This window comes from Coregonus clupeaformis, chromosome 1 (assembly GCF_020615455.1).
Source record: "Coregonus clupeaformis isolate EN_2021a chromosome 1, ASM2061545v1, whole genome shotgun sequence".
In the NCBI taxonomy this organism is placed as follows: domain Eukaryota; kingdom Metazoa; phylum Chordata; class Actinopteri; order Salmoniformes; family Salmonidae; genus Coregonus; species Coregonus clupeaformis.
In genome coordinates, this window is record NC_059192.1 from 51895143 (window position 1) to 51912035 (window position 16893).

The window sequence follows — 16893 nt, forward strand, 5'->3', positions numbered from 1 at the left end:
TGGGAAAATATGTTTGTTATGAAGTTGAACATGTGCTCTTTATGAAAGAATGTTAAAATTAGGTGAAATAATTAGTTCTTTTTGACCAAAGTACACTACCCAAAAGGCACTATTCGTGGAATGACACTACAATGTTTAGTTCCCTGTTGATAAGAGATGCTCACAGTTCTCAAAGTAGAATTTGTGGAAGTCCATGCCCTCCACCAGGTTTCCCAAAGCCTCGGGTTCAAACGAGGTTAGCCCTGGGTCACAGATTCTCCTGGAAGGGAAATCAGACATACAGTGCCTTTACAAAGTATTCCACATTTTGTTGTTACATTTTGTTGTGTTACAGATTTTGTGTCACTGGCCTACACACAATACCCCATAATGTCAACGTGGAATTGTGTTTTTAGAAATGTTTACCAATTAATTAAAAATGAAAAGCTGAAATGTCTTGAGTCCATAAGTATTCAACCCCTTTGTTAAGTCAAGCGGAAATAAGTTCAAGAGTAAAAAATGTCCTTTACAAATCACATAATATGTTGCATGGACTCACTCTGTGTGCAATAATAGTGATATTTGAATGACTACCTCATCTCTGTACCCCACACATACAATTATCTGTAAGGTCCCTCAGTCGAGCAGTGAATTTCAAACACAGATTCAACCGCAAAGACCAGGGAGGTTTTCCAATGCCTCGCAAAGAAGGGCACCTATTGGTAGATGGGTAAAAATAAAAAATAAAGCAGACAGTGAATATCCCTTTGAGCATGGTGAAGTTATTAATTACATTTTGGATGGCGTATCAATACACCCAGTCACTACAAAGATACAGACATCCTTCCTAACTCAGTTGCCGGAGAGGAAGGAAACCGCTCAGGGATTTCATCATCAGGCCAATGGTGACTTTAAAACAGTTACAGAGTTTAATGGCTGTGATAGGAGAAAATTGAGGATGGATCAACAATATTGTAGTTACTCCACAATACTAACCTAAATGACAGAGTGAAAAGAAGGAAGCCTGTACAGAATACAAATATTCCAAAACATGCATCCTGTTTGCAATAAGGCACTAAAGTAAAACTGCGAAAAATGTGGCAAAGAAATTAACTTTATGGCCTGAATACAAAGTGTTATGTTTGGGGCAAATTCAACACAACACATCAATGAGCACCACTCTTCATATTTTCAAGAATGGTGGTGGCTGCATCATGTTATGAGTATGCTTGTCATCAGCAAGGACTAGGGAGTTTTTTTAAATAAAAAAATAAATAGAATAGAGCTAAGCACAGGCACAATCCTAGAGGAAAACCTGGTTCAGTCTGCTTTCCAGCAGATACTAGGAGACAAATTCACCTTTTAGCAGGACAATAACCTAAAACACAATGCCAAATATACACTGGAGTTGCTTACCAAGACAACATTAAATGTTCCTGAGAGGCCTAGTTACAGTTTTGACTTAAATCGGCTTGAAAATCTATGGCTAGACTTGAAAATGGCTGTCTAGCAATGATCAACAACCAACTTGACAGAGCTTGAAGAATTTAAAAAAGAATAATGTACAAATATTGTACAATCCAGGTGTGCAAAGCTCTTACCCAGAAAGACTCACAGCCGTAATCGCTGCCAAAGGTGATTCTAGCATGTATTGATTGACTCAGGGGTGTGTATACTTATGTAAATGTGTTTCATTTTCAATAAATTTGCCCAAAAAATGTAAACCATGTTTTCACTTTGTCATTATGGGGTAATGTGTTTAGATGGGTGAGAAAAAATAATCAATTTAATACATTTTTGAATTCAGGCTGTAACGCAACAAAATGTGGAATAAGTCAAGGGGCATGAATAATTTCTGAAGGCACTGTATCATCAGCACCTCCCACCCTCTCACACACCACATACTACTCTAGTAACGAAGAGGGAAATCAGCAGGGTTAGGGGTTATTCTGTTTTCAAACCAGGAGGTAATTAAATGTATGCACACAATCTATAAACTCACGTGTAAGCCTCAAAGTCTCCGTTGTTGATGGCCTCAATCAGCTGCTCAGTAATCTTGATGATCTCTTGTTTGCGAGCTGAAATCCAGAGAACGATAGAGAGAAATAAAAATGGCAGGAGAGAAAGAGATGGCCAGATGGGATTAGAAACCGTAGGAGTGCTCTGGTCACAAATACTTAAAGGCCAGCATGCAGACACCCTCCCTCACCATGCTTCAGCTAGCTCACTAGCCCTTTCCTGTATGGTACTGAGTGCAGAGACTTTGCACTCTCAATGTCATCAATGCCTATTGTTGTTTGGTTGTACACAGTTTAAAGAAACACTACAGGGGACTTTAGGAGATCACCAATCCCATGAAAACTACCTTAACAGGCCCCAACTTAGCTGCAGTCCAGCGCTCTTTCCTTTCCAATAGGGATGTGGCAATGTTTGAGTTTTTGAACAGTTTCAGTTCCCTAAACCTCAAGTGCATAGAAACAGGTTCTAATTCTCCAAAGTTACTTCAGATGTGTTGATGTTTTTGTTCTATAATTCCTGGTCTAAACCTCAATCATGTATACAACTCCCGTCAATCCTCAACCACACAGACAAGTGACACACAACCCAACTGGGCTCACAGAAATGTCATCTGGGAGCGTGACACACACGAGAAGTGGCAGACACACAGATAGCCCACTACGCCAGACAACCTGCCACTGAAGTTGAGAAATCCCACACAGCACAGCTTATATATACAAACTGCGAGCACACCTCCGTTTGTACCATTCATATTCCCACAGGTATGATGAACTAGCAAAAAGCAGCTCAAGCATGGCTTTATTATTATTTTATTTAACCTTTATTTAACCAGGTAGGCCAGTTGAGAACAAGTTCTCATTTACAACAGCGACCTGGCCAAGATAAAGCAAAGCAGTGCGATAAAAACAACAACACAGAGTTACATATGGGGTAAAACAAAACATAAAGTTAAAAATACAACAGAAAATATATATACAGTGTGTTCAAATGTAACAAGTTATGGAGGTAAGGCAATAAATAGGCCATAGTGCAAAAATAATTACAATTAGTATTAACACTGGAATGATAGATGTGCAAGAGATGATGTGCAAATAGAGATACTGGGGTGCAAATGAGCAAAACAAATAACAATATGGGGATGAGGTAGTTGGGTGGGCTAATTTCAGATGGGCTGTGTACAGGTGCAGTGATCGGTAATGTGCTCTGACAACTGATGCTTAAAGTTAGTGAGGGAGATAAGAGTCTCCAGCTTCAGAGATTTTTGCAATTCGTTCCAGTCATTGGCAACAGAGAACTGGAAGGAATGTCGGCCAAAGGAGTTGTTGGCTTTGGGGATGACCAGTGAGATATACAGTGGGGAGAACAAGTAATTGATACACTGCCGATTTTGCAGGTTTTCCTACTTACAAAGCATGTAGAGGTCTGTAATTTTTATCATAGGTACACTTCAACTGTGAGAGACGGAATCTAAAACAAAAATCCAGAAAATCACATTGTATGATTTTTAAGTAATTAATTTGCATTTTATTGCATGACATAAGTATTTGATCACCTACCAACCAGTAAGAATTCCGGCTCTCACAGACCTGTTAGTTTTTCTTTAAGAAGCCCTCCTGTTCTCCACTCATTACCTGTATTCACTGCACCTGTTTGAACTCGTTACCTGTATAAAAGACACCTGTCCACACACTCAATCAAACAGACTCCAACCTCTCCACACTGGCCAAGACCAGAGAGCTGTGTAAGGACATCAGGGATAAAATTGTAGACCTGCACAAGGCTGGGATGGGCTACAGGGCAATAGGCAAGCAGCTTGGTGAGAAGGCAACAACTGTTGGCGCAATTATTAGAAAATGGAAGAAGTTCAAGATGACGGTCAATCACCCTAGGTCTGGGGCTCCATGCAAGGTCACACCTCGTGGGGCATCAATGATCATGAGGAAGTGAAGGATCAGCCCAGAACTACACGGCAGGACCTGGTCAATGACCTGAAGAGAGCTGGGACCACAGTCTCAAAGAAAACCATTAGTAACACACTACGCCATCATGGATTAAAATCCTGCAGCGCACGCAAGGCCCCCTGCTCAAGCCAGCGCATGTCCAGGCCCGTCTGAAGTTTGCCAATGACCATCTGGATGATCCAGAAGAGGAATGGAAGAAGGTCATGTGGTCTGATGAGACAAAAATAGAGCTTTTTGGTCTAAACTCAACTCGCCGTGTTTGGAGGAAGAAGAAGGATGAGTACAACCCCAAGAACACCATCCCAACCGTGAAGCATGGAGGTGGAAACATCATTCTTTGGGGATGCTTTTCTGCAAAGGGGACAGGACGACTGCACCGTGTTGAGGGGAGGATGGATGGGCCATGTATCGCGAGATCTTGGCCAACAACCTTCTTCCCTCAGTAAGAGCATTGAAGATGGGTCGTGGCTGGGTCTTCCAGCATGACAATGACCCGAAACACACAGCCAGGGCAACTAAGGAGTGGCTCCGTAAGAAGCATCTCAAGGTCCTGGAGTGGCCTAGCCAGTCTCCAGACCTGAACCCAATAGAAAATCTTTGGAGGGAGCTGAAAGTCCGTATTGCCCAGCGACAGCCCCGAAACCTGAAGGATCTGGAGAAGGTCTGTATGGAGGAGTGGGCCAAAATCCCTGTTGCAGTGTGTGCAAACCTGGTCAAGACCTACAGGAAACGTATGATCTCTGTAATTGCAAACAAAGGTTTCTGTACCAAATATTAAGTTCTGCTTTTCTGATGTATCAAATACTTATGTCATGCAATAAAATGCAAATTAATTACTTAAAAATCATACAATGTGATTTTCTGGATTTTTGTTTTAGATTCCGTCTCTCACATTTGAAGTGTACCTATGATAAAAATTACAGACCTCTACATGCTTTGTAAGTAGGAAAACCTGCAAAATCGGCAGTGTATCAAATACTTGTTCTCCCCACTGTACCTGCTGGAGCGCATACTACGGGTGGGTGTTGCTATGGTGACCAATGAGCTAAGATAAGGCAGGATTTGCCTAGCAGTGATTTATAGATGGCCTGGAGCCAGTGGGTTTGGCGACGAATATGTAGTGAGGACCAGCCAACAAGAGCGTACAGGTCACAGTGGTGGGTAGAGTGTTGGAGGCTATTTTGTAAATGACATCGCTGAAGTCAAGGATCGGTAGGATAGTCAGTTTTGCGAGGGCATGTTTGGCAGCATGAGTGAAGGAGGCTTTGTTGTGAAATAGGAAGCCGATTCTAGATTTAACTTTGGATTGGAGATGCTTAATGTGAGTCTGGAAGGAGAGTTTACAGTCTAACCAGACACCTAGGTATTTGTAGTTGTCCACATACTCTAGGTCAGACCCGTCGAGAGTAGTGATTCTAGTCGGGTGGGCGGGTGTCAGCAGCGTTCGATTGAAGAGCATGCATTTAGTTTTACTAGTGTTTAAGAGCAGTTGGAGGCTACTGAAGGAGTGTTGTATGGCATTGAAGCTCGTTTGGAGGTTTGTTAACACAGTGTCCAATGAAGGGCCAGATGTATACAAAATGGTGTCTTCTGCGTAGAGGTGGATCTGAGAGTCACCAGCAGCAAGAGCGACATCATTGATATACACAGAGAAAAGAGTCGGCCCAAGAATTGAACCCTGTGGCACCCCCATAGAGACTGCCATAGGTCCAGACAACAGGCCCTCCGATTTGACACATTGAACTCTATCTGAGAAGTAGTTGGTGAACCAGGCGAGGCAGTCATTTGAGAAACCAAGGCTATTTAGTCTGCCCATAAGAATGCGGTGGTTGACAGAGTCGAAAGCCTTGGCCAGGTCGATGAAGACGGCTGCACAGTACTGTCTATTATCGATTGCGGTTATAATATCGTTTAGGACCTTGAGCGTGGCTGAGGTGCACCCATGACCAGCTCGGAAACCGGATTGCATAGCGGAGAAGGTACGGTGGGATTCGAAATGGTCGGTGATCTGTTTGTTAACTTGGCTTTCAAAAACTTTCGAAAGGCAGGGCAGGATGTATATAGGTCTGTAACAGTTTGGATCTAGAGTGTCACCCCCTTTGAAGAGGGGGGATGACCGCGGCAGCTTTCCAATCTCTGGGGATCTCAGACGTTACAAAAGAGAGGTTGAACAGGCTAGTAATAGGGGTTGCGACAATTTCGGCTGCTCATTTTAGAAAGAAAGGGTCGAGATTATCTAGCCCAGATGATTTGTAGGGGTCCAGATTTTGCAGCTCTTTCAGAACATCAGCTGTCTGAATTTGTGTGAAGGAGAAGCGGGGGGGGCATGGGCAAGTTGCAGCGGAGGGTGCAGAGCTGGTGGCCGGGGTAGTGATAGCCAGGTGGAAAGCATAGCAAAATGCTTGTTGAAATTCTCGATTATTGTAGATTTTTCGGTGGTGATAGTGTTTCCTAGCCTCAGTGCAGTGGGCAGCTGGGAGGAGGTGCTCTTATTCTTATTGGTATTGTACTGTAGCCTATATGTTACTCTCACATAAATATAGCTGAGTCAGCTGACTAACTGTGAGGCAAGGTTAGTAATGAAAGCTAGTGGAATTCCGTGCGTGTATGGCGTGCGTGTCACTAACTCTACTGCGTAGTGTAGCTGCCCCAGGGCTGTCTAACTTACTCAGCTGCGTGTTGCTGCCCCCTGGGGCCATGGAGGGTGGCGCAGGCAGAGCTTGCTCTAAGTCAAGACAGGAGCTATGACCTGAACAGTTCTAATTAGCAAAAGTGTGCTTAGCATCGTCATGCAGTGGGGCGGCTGGAAGACAACAGGACAACAGCAACAAATGTAAGCGAACAAATCAGAAACAAAAAAACTTAACACAACTGACAGAACCACAAGACCCGTTTTCCCAAACTGGAATACTGTGCACTCAAATGGCAGTTGTTACATAGTGTGTATAACTTCACAGTATAACTTCACACTGCTCTGAAAGGAGCACAATGCCCACAAGCAATGGAGTTATATAAAGGACATGCTACATAGAAGCCAAACTTAGAAGAACATAGATACACTAATAACAACTTAAGATATACCAATGGATATAGCGTCACACAGACGGACAGAGGGGACACCAGTGAACACAGCACCACAGCAGGAGATGGAGAAGACACTGTGGCCTTACAGCCAGCAGGGGGCAGCAGTCAAGTACTAAACCCAGTTACAGGCCACCACATAGGATACTGCCTGAATGGGGAAGTAAGAGAGTACAGACAGACAGAGACACCTCAGGGACAGCGGGTGGCTGTTTATTGAGCAGAGGACTGGAGTGGACCAGAGTCTGGGGGTGAATCTCAATTGATCTCAAAAGTCTACAATGGCTTTCTCTCTTCAGCTAATCTACTTCGTTAGGTGAAAGCAAGTTGGCAGAGACCTGATGATGGATTTGCTGCTGTCACCTGTCCAGTCCTATCAAATAGTGCAAGGAGAGAAAGCCTGTTTAGACTATTGAGATCCAGCCTTTGTATAGCCTAGCTTGCTGTCTGGCTACGGTCTGCTCAGCTGTCAGGCTGGGTGTCTGTATTAGGGCCATGGGGAGGGATAAATACATTAAAAGGCCAGTGAGCCTTAGGTCAGCACTATTTATTCTCTGTGTCCGAAAAAAGGAGGTGAAGAGCAAGAGAGGAATATGTAATATAGGGAGAGGAATGAAGAGAGAGGCAGAGTCCCAGGTTCAGGTTTGCACTTCAATGAGTAGGGAAAGCCAACAGTGAACGCATGTCAGCAAAACAGAGTGTCTATCCACAGCACGTGAGCACAGCATGGTAACATTATTGTCATAGTAAAGCAGATATGGGACATGCTTTTGGCAAAGTCTGAGAGGGACATGCTGAGTGATAGATACACTACATGACCAAAAGTATGTGGACAACTGCTTGTTGAACATCTCATTCCAAAATCATGGTCATTAATATGGAGTTGGTCCCCCCTTTGCTGCTATAACAGCCTCCACTCTTCTGGGAAGGCTTTCCACTAGATGTTAGAACATTGCTGCGGAGACTTGCTTCCATTCAGCCAAGAGCATTAGTGAGGTCGGGCACTGATGTTGGGCGATTAGGCCTGGCTCTCAGTCGGCGTTCCAACTCATCCCAAAGGTGTTAGATGGGGTTGAGGTCAGGGCTCTGTGCAGGCCAGTCAAGTTCTTCCACACCGATCTCAACAAACCGTTTCTGTATGGAACTCGCTTTGTGCACGGGGACAATGTCATGCTGAAACAGGAAAGGGCCTTCCCCAAACTGTTGTCACAAAGTTGGAAGCACAGAATCGTCTAGAACGTCATTGTATGCTGTAGCGTTAAGATTTCCCTTCACTGGAACTACGGGGCCTAGCCCAAACCATGAAAAACAGCCCCAGACCATTATTCCTCCTCCACCAAACTTTAAAGTTGCCAGTATGCATTGGGGCAGGTAGCGTTCTCCTGGCATCCGCCAAACCCAGATTTGTCCGTCGGATTGCCAGATGCTGAGCGTGATTCATCACTCCAGAGAACGTGTTTCCATTGCTCCAGAGTCCAATTGCGGCAAGCTTTACACCACTCCAGCCGACGCTTTGCATTGCGCATGGTGATTTTAGGATTGTGCGCGGCTGCTCAGCTATGGAAACCCATTTCATGAAGCTCCCGACGAACAGTTATTGTGCTGATGTTGCTTCCAGAGGCAGTTTGGAACTCGGTAGTGAGTGTTGCAACCGAGGACAAACGATTTTTACGCTCTACGCGCTTCAGCAGTCGGCGGTCCCGTTCTGTGAGCTTGTGCAGCCTACCACTTCGTGGCTGAGCCGTTGTTGCTCCTAGACGTTTCCACTTCACAATAACAGCACTTACAGTTGACCGGGGCAGCTCTAGCAGGACAGAAATTTCACAAACTAACTTGTTGGAAAGGTGGCATCCTATGACGGTGCCACGTTGAAAGTCACTGAGCTTTTCACCAAGGCCATTCTACTGCCAATGTTTGTCTATGGAGATTGCATGGCTGTGTGCTCGATTTTATACACCTGTCAGCAACGGGTGTGGTTGAAATAGCCAAATCCATTCATTTGAAGGGATGTCCACATACTTTTGTATATATAGTGTAGGACAGCTGAGTAGCGTCAATCTGATGAGCCGACAGAGAAATAAGGAGGAGAGATGTGAGACACACATTTTTAAATGACGTTCATGAGTGCCTGTGTCCCAAAACTGAGGTAGTGAAAAGTATCAAGGGTGTAGGGGCTCAGATAGCCTCGTTGACCGAGCCAGCAAGGCTGCAGGTTTCAGAGCTAAATGATATCCCATGCACTGTGATATGTTTGAAGTTTGCGCAATTTCATAAAAAAATAAGAGAGACATTCCTAATTAGATGCCACGGGCATTTGTCTGATTTTACAAAAATGTAAAATGTAAATGTTCTCTGTGGTCCTCTGTAGCTCAGCTGGTAGAGCACGGCGCCTGTAATGCCAAGGTAGTGGGTTCGATCCCCGGGGGGACCACCCATACACAAAAAAATAATAATTATGCACGCATGACTGTAAGTCGCTTTGGATAAAAGCGTCTGCTAAATGGCATATTATTATTATTCTCTAATGCTCCTCTATTGTTCCTCAAGCAAGGAGGGAGGCCGATGGCATCACAACTTCCCATCAAACCAACTCCTTGAATCTCCTACTCCTTGAAGTTTGGAGTTGTGTCAACAAAAAACAAACACTATTTTGCTCAAAATAATAATGGCGCCGGAGGGGATGGCAGCCATTTTACGGGCTCCTAACCAACTGTGCTATTTTGTTAGTTTTTTTGCGTTGTTTGTAACTTATTTTTTTACTTATTATGTACATAATGTTGCTGCTACAGTCTCTTATGACCGAAAATAACTTCTGGACATCAGAACAGTGATTACTCACCTCGAACTGGACAAATATTTTTTCTTTAAAGAGTTCGACGCAAAGGATATACTGCTTTCTCGGGAACGGGAAGTCATGGCCCCGCCTCCTACTAGAACCTTTGTGGGCGTGGAAATATATGTATGTGGGATAGGACTGCTCCTTCTCACTTCATCTGACCTGACCTCGGGCCGAATTCCTCGCTCCTCCCTAATCCACGACTGTCCTACCTTATCAGTGACTGAACCAGACTGTTGCCCATTGCCTCCCTCCTTAGGACCCATGTCTCTCTGTGTACGGGGGTGGTGGTGGTGGACCCATGAGATTTAACAATACCATGTTTTGACAGAATGTAAACTTTCTGCACTCCCCCTTCCCCACTCAGTAACTGCCCATATACCTAGTTCTTATCCACCCTCCATTGACCCCAACATATACATTAATTATACATGTAAAGTAATCAATAAGTTCTAGTATGGTAACATGAATAAGTATATTTAAAGCTAGAATCCAACACCTTTAAATGTAAATTGGGCTACAACGTGGATCCAGCCCCTAATAGTAATACAGAAAAATAATACAGGAAGAGTCTTGGATGAACACTATTATGGAGACAATCTTAAATTTCACATTATTATGGGGAATCTTAAATGGCACAGTATTATGGGGACAGACAGCCTTAGGGGGACAATATTATGGGGATAGTCTTAGGGGGACAATATAAATGAGTTCAAAGGGGGGAAAGGACACCAAGGTCAGAGTTGAGAGGTGAGGGGTGATACTGCTGCTGACTTACAGGCGGGTGGGCAGTGAGGGGGCTGGGGCTGGGGCTGGGTCTGTTCCTCACTGGCACTGCACTGGCTGACCATTGCGCTGTCCGCGCTAGACCCGCACGCAGACACTGCCCCCACCACAACACACACACACACCAGAGAGAGAGGAGGATCAGACACAGTTCTATACACACTACTATTTTGCCAAGACAAAACACTACACACCCAACCCAACCATACACTAACAAAACACACCACACATTATATATCCCACCACCACCCCCGTACACAGAGAGACACACACAGTGGGGTGAGACACAATATATATAATCCCACCCCATCACAACTAGCCAGAGAAACAGGGGAGTGAGACCACACTGTACACCTCACAAACAAAATACACTACATACTGTTACATTTTCAATATCTGATTTTGTCCCTATTTTGCATTCCAGTTATGCCGATGTCCTCTAAGTGACGTCCCCCCCTTCTTCTTTAAACAACGCAGTTTGGACGAGCAACACACACACACACACACACACACACACACACACAGGTTTAAGAGTGGTGGAGTGCCAACTCTTTAAGCCCAGGGGAGCTGTGAGACCAAGAATGGGGAGACTATCTAAAGACTAGGGATTTGAGGGGAAAACCAAGACATATAAGGCCTTCATGTGCTAGTCTATTAGTTTGTTCAGACAAAGCATAGTCTACGTCCACAGCTAGATCGCTCAGTATTCAGCTCTGTCTCTCACAGTCTCCAAAGCTCAGACTACTGTGCAATTTTCCATTCTCAGCAAGACATATCTTTTCACTCCGTAGGAATACAAGCCTTCAAACTACTAAACTACTTATTTGACTTCTCCACAGCAGCTGTAAATGCCGATAAAGACCAGAGCAAAAGCTCTTCTCCAATATGGCAGTACTTCATCATTCCCTCTCCAGCCATATATACTCAGCTACAGACACCTTCCATATGTGTCTACATCTCCCAGATGTTCACAGGCCCAGACACAGGCCTGACAGTTAACTCAGGCCATCATAGGCTTCTCTGGCCTTGATCGTGATCTATTCTCTTTCTAAAGAAATTAAGGAGAAGGATTGAAAACAAGGGAGCACATGAATTATCATTTTGTAACCCCATTACTCACATAACCTTTTTTAAACATATGTATAATCTACACTCAGTGGCCAATTTATTAGGTACACCACCCCGTCCCTGTTCACGAAAATGGTTCGCTCCTACAGACCGTGAGTCACATGGCCGTGGCTTGCTATATAAAGCAGGCAGACAGGCATCTTGGCATTCAGTTGCTGTTCGATTGAATGTTAGAATGGGCAAAACGGGTGACCTAAGCGACTTTGAGCGTGGTATGATCGTCGGTGCCAGGCACGCCAGTTCCAGTATCTCAGAAACGACCGGCCTCCTGGGCTTTTCACGCACGACAGTGTCTAGGGTTTACAGAGAATGCTGCAACAAACAAAAAACATCCAGTCCGGGGCAGTCCTGTGGGCGAAAACAGATCGTTGATGAGAGGTCGAAGGAGAATGGCAAGAACCGTGGCGATGGTTAATGGTGTGAGGAATGTTAGGTCCCTTGATACCAATTGAGCAACGTTTCTATTCCCCGAAGAATTCAGGTTGTTCTGGAGGCAAAGGGGGGTCCGACCCGGTACTAGATGGGTGTACCTAATAAAACTGGCTGTGAATACTGAGTGTATATTAACTCAAGGAAATCCACTGACCTAGAGTCCTATCTTGCATTCTAGCTCTGTCTTTCTGACAAACACCAAGAAGTGAGAAAACATGCAGAGTAAGTGAAAGTTTGACGTGTACCTTTTCTACTTTTCATATCCTCCTCTTCTGTGGTGTTACAGCTCTCTGTGGAGCCCTGTAGGGGAGAAAAGTGATGGACAGAAACATGGAGGATAGAGAGAATAAGTAAATGAGAGAAAGTGATATAGCAGTAGGAAACAGCATTAGTCTGTGTGGTGAGAGATGACTTGGATGAGGCCTTCCCCAGGTGTACAGACAAAAGAAAGGTCAGACGGAAGCTCCCTCAGAGGAACACAAACCCTGCACAAACCAGCCAGGCAGACAGGAGGGCAAGCGCACGAGGATCCACACCAAACACAGCCTTTTGTTGAGGTGGGGTACAAACTGTGTGTGTTAAAGGCTGTGTGTACTGTGTATGTGCTTTTTGGTGGCTGAGCCAGTGTGGTTTGGGCGAGTGAGGGACTCTCACAGCAGGTGTGGCGTGTGAGTGTTTTGAGGGTTAGTGAGACTAAGTTAGTGTGACTGTCAGTAGATATGGAGTGGTTAAGCGTACATTGTGTTAGCATCGCTCTAAGGTATCAGCTCTAGCCTCTCTAAGGTACCTTCATAGAGTTCTAACCACGCTAAGGTATTTTAGCATTAGCATTAGCCTATAGCGACTCTATGGGATTAAAGAGGTACAGCAGCGGCTTACCTTGGTGCCGTCAGCTGGGTTGTGCACGACAGTGGTCTGTGGTTCCTAGGGGAAGCAGGAGAGAGTTTAACATGCAGGGACCACCAGGGAAGGCCCTGAGCATGTGGGATCCACACGTCTGATGCATGTAAACACACACACACACACAGCCAAGCACAAGAGCCACAGCATGGAGGCAGCAGAGGGGCGCTGTCATGGGGGGCAATGAGACAGGATGGGGGTTTGAGAATTAGCAGATACAACAAAGAGCCACACTACTCCATTCCACTAGAGGAAGGAGCTATGGACTATGTCACTTATCATTGGAGCTCTCAGACTTAGAGGAGGGCCTCTAAGACGTAAAGCAACAGAGGAGAAAGAAGTGAGATGGGATCAGCAGTCCACCCATCAACCCCCCCCCCCCATCCCAACCTAGACCCTGCCGTTACAGTCAGTAACCATGGAAACACTCATCGCAAAAGCGCCTAGCAGCTTAAAATACTGCGACACAGACACCCACAAGGCACTGTCCCACCCACACCAACAAACAGTAGCACAACCCTGGACCCTCCCACAGGACACTGGTCTACGGACTCCACCTCAACCAAACCACCTACACACATGAAGATGCAGTCCCTTGGATAACAGAACCATTAGCTTAAAGGGATAGTGCGACATTTTGGCAATTAAGCCACACAGAGACATAAAAATGGTATCCATGAGTTAATCTTATTCTGGGTTAGTAGAAAAAAGGGCTTAATTGCCTAAATGTTGCACTATCCCTTTAAATGGTACCACAGAGCCTGACATTCTGCCCTTCTGTAAGTTTATGTATTGTAGCTGATTAGAAAAGGCTAGGAGGCACTGTCAGATCAACTGAGTGCTGACCCAGAGAGACAAACCATCCTTTAACACTGACCACATCAGCCAAGTAATCCACAACCAAATATAGTAGTTTGCCAGTAGCCCTACTGGAGAAGAGTGAGAAACTGATCTGATCAGTTTGATGGAGGTGGCACTATGATTTGGATTTAATAGAAAAGGGATTCTCTTAGCCTGGGTACCTGACTGACATTCCACAATGCTACAGTAAATGTTATGTTGCATTGCAAAACACTCAGATTAGGATTCTGTCCCTCATACAGGTTTCATGTCTCTCTCAGGTCACTGTCTGTGCAGTAGTCTGTCTAATAGACACCACTATACATGCTTCTAGGCTTTTCACCACAGCTCTTTGCTTCCCCTGTAGCTATATGCTCTGTTAACAGGGCCAAGGGCCATAGACAGGACTATACCATTGAGATCACTGGAAAGGGAGATGAGATGTGTTTCTTTGACATGGCACCTGTTGTCTTTTTACCCTGGGGTAGGCTTCACAAGGAGATACACTTAAATAGAGGGACTGCATCTTCCATACAATTGGAATATCTCTGTTTCCTGACATTTCTGGATCCTGTTTTACCCATAGTTTTAATGAACTTTTGAATTTAAATCAATCAATCGTTTTTCACATGCCCCCAATTCAGCTACTGTAACTGTGTAGTATGTCAAATCACAAGCTTTATAAAGGGGGAGAAATACAAATGCCCAAGAGGGACCCCTAGGAATATTCAATTGTGGCATTGTGAATCTATTTAAAATGTGTAAAATACCATTATTTCTGTATATCTTGTTGTGCATTGTCATGCATGTCTGTGCATGACAAGAGAGTAAGACTGGGTAAAACAGGAGCCTAGTGAGAGAGGGTCACAGGCGCAAACCAGTTGTTCAGTTTAAAATCATCAAAACCATCGTCAACATCACACTTTTCTCAAAATGGAGGTGAAGAGGATGGAAGAAAGGGAGGGAAAAATAATAGGGAGAGTGAATAAAGAGGGGATGAGACAAACGGATGGCAAAAAGCAAGAACTAAACAGAAACTTGGGGACTAATCCAATGGAACAGGGTGAGTAAAGCAACAATGAGAGAAACTAAGTATAGATGAGATACCATTGGTGCTGAAGATGATGTGCTGCTGGTACTGCTCACTACACTGTTTTTATTGTTGTTTGTCTGCGGCTGGGACAAAAAAAACAACAACACAAAATGACTTCTACAGAGTGCCCACATAAAAAAATACTATAGCATACTTTGGTATAAATACTATAATATTCACTGTAGTGTTTATGTGGACTTGACTGTAGAATTCAATGTAGTATTTACTGTAGTATTTACTGTAGTATATTGTAGTATTTATAGTTAACTATAGTATAAATACTGTAGTAAAAACAAAACTGTAGTATATACTATAGTAATAATTCATGTAGTGTTTTTGCGGATTGTAGTATACTGTAGAGCTCTGCTACCAGACCCGAGCCCGACGGGCCCCGACATTATACATCGGGTTAGGCTCGGGTAGGTCTTGTTTTTTCATCAATCACTAGGTTACGGGCAAGGCTCGGGTATCAATAAATTGATCATTAACAATTTTAAGCTGAGCCATTTGCTCATGCTCTGCTGCACAGTACAGTCATATCTGACTAAGAACATAACATTATGTCAGAAGTCCTTCAACCTCATCAAATATAAGACAGGAGAGATTATTTCACAGAAAATAATAATGTTCCTTGAGTTTATTCAGAGTTTACAAAAAGTAGCTAACACTAACTGCTCTCTAATGTCTAGTCATTGAGCAGAGCAGCCCAAGCGGAGCCGTTGCTGTGGTTACTCGCAGACTCAGAGCCACCATGAGCAGAGCGAACAGCGCGCAGGAGTTAGTGACAGACAGAGAGGAGCAGCTAATGGATTTACTAATGGAGGAAGTTATTTTGGGTTTCGGGCAGGACCGGACCTTAAATTTGGCAGAAGCAATCGGGCCTGGGTAGGGTTGGGCCTGAACATCGCAGGCATGGGTAGGGGAATCGGGCTTAAAATCCATGCCCGTGCAGGGCTCTAGTATACTTTAGTATATACTGTAGGGTTTTTGTGGACTGTAGTATACTGTAGTATTTACTGTACTGTTTTTGCGGACATTACTGTAGTATTTACTATACTGTTTTTGTTCGATCATCTTTGACATAGAAGTGCAAGCTTTCTCCTTTAGGAAACTACTGAAAAAATACACTATATATACAAAAGTATGTGGACACCCCTTCAAATTAGTGGATTCGGCTATTTCAGCCACACTTGTTGTTGACAGGTGTATAATATCAAGCACACAGCCATGGAATCACCATACAAACATTGGCAGTAGAATGGCCTTACTGAAGAGCTCAGTGACTTACAATGTGGCACCGTCATAGGATGCCACCTTTCCAACAAGTCAGTTTGTCAAATTTCTGCCCTGCTAGAGCTGCCCTGTTCAACTGTAAGTGCTATTATTGCGAAGTGGAAATGTCTAGGAGCAACAATGGCTCAGCCGCGAAGTGGTATGCTTCACAAGCTCACAGAACGGGACCGCCGAGTGCTGAAGCGCGTAGAGCGTAAAAATCATCTGTCCTCGGTTGCAACACTCACTACCGAGTTCCAAACTGCCTCTGGAAGCAACATCAGCACAATAACCGTTCGTCGGGAGCTTCATGAAAGGTGTTTCCATGGCTGAGCAGCCGCGCACAATCCTAAAATCACCATGCGCAATGCCAAGCGTCGGCTGGAGTGGTGTAAAGCTCGCCGCCATTGGAAACACGTTCTCTGGAGTGATGAATCACGGTTCAGCATCTGGCAGTCCGACAGACGAATCTGGGTTTGGCTAATGCCAGGAGAACGCTACCTGCCCCAATGCATAGTGCCAACTGTAAAGTTTGGTGGAGGAGGAATAATTGTCTGGGGCTGATT

The 16893-nt window shown here is 44.4% G+C and overlaps 1 protein-coding gene across 15 annotated transcripts in view; it reads right to left on the reverse strand.

Annotated features, from left to right (window-relative positions):
• The window catches only part of LOC121570388 (calcium/calmodulin-dependent protein kinase type II subunit gamma), a 127815-nt gene that overhangs the window by 11734 nt on the left and 99188 nt on the right, over positions 1 to 16893 (reverse strand). For 4 of the 15 annotated variants that reach the window (XM_041881856.2, XM_041881887.2, XM_041881876.2 and 1 more), the window contains 5 exons: positions 13102 to 13146; positions 12468 to 12522; positions 10655 to 10759; positions 1982 to 2057; positions 165 to 259 (listed from right to left, as the gene is read on the reverse strand). In XM_041881856.2, coding sequence (XP_041737790.1) covers positions 165 to 259; positions 1982 to 2057; positions 10655 to 10759; positions 12468 to 12522; positions 13102 to 13146 — 376 coding nt within the window. Of the gene's footprint in view, positions 1 to 164; positions 260 to 1981; positions 2058 to 10654; positions 10760 to 12467; positions 12523 to 13101; positions 13147 to 15069; positions 15139 to 16893 lie in introns of all 15 variants that reach the window. The other 11 variants (XM_041881883.2, XM_041881900.2, XM_041881927.2 and 8 more) reach the window with 6 other exon arrangements.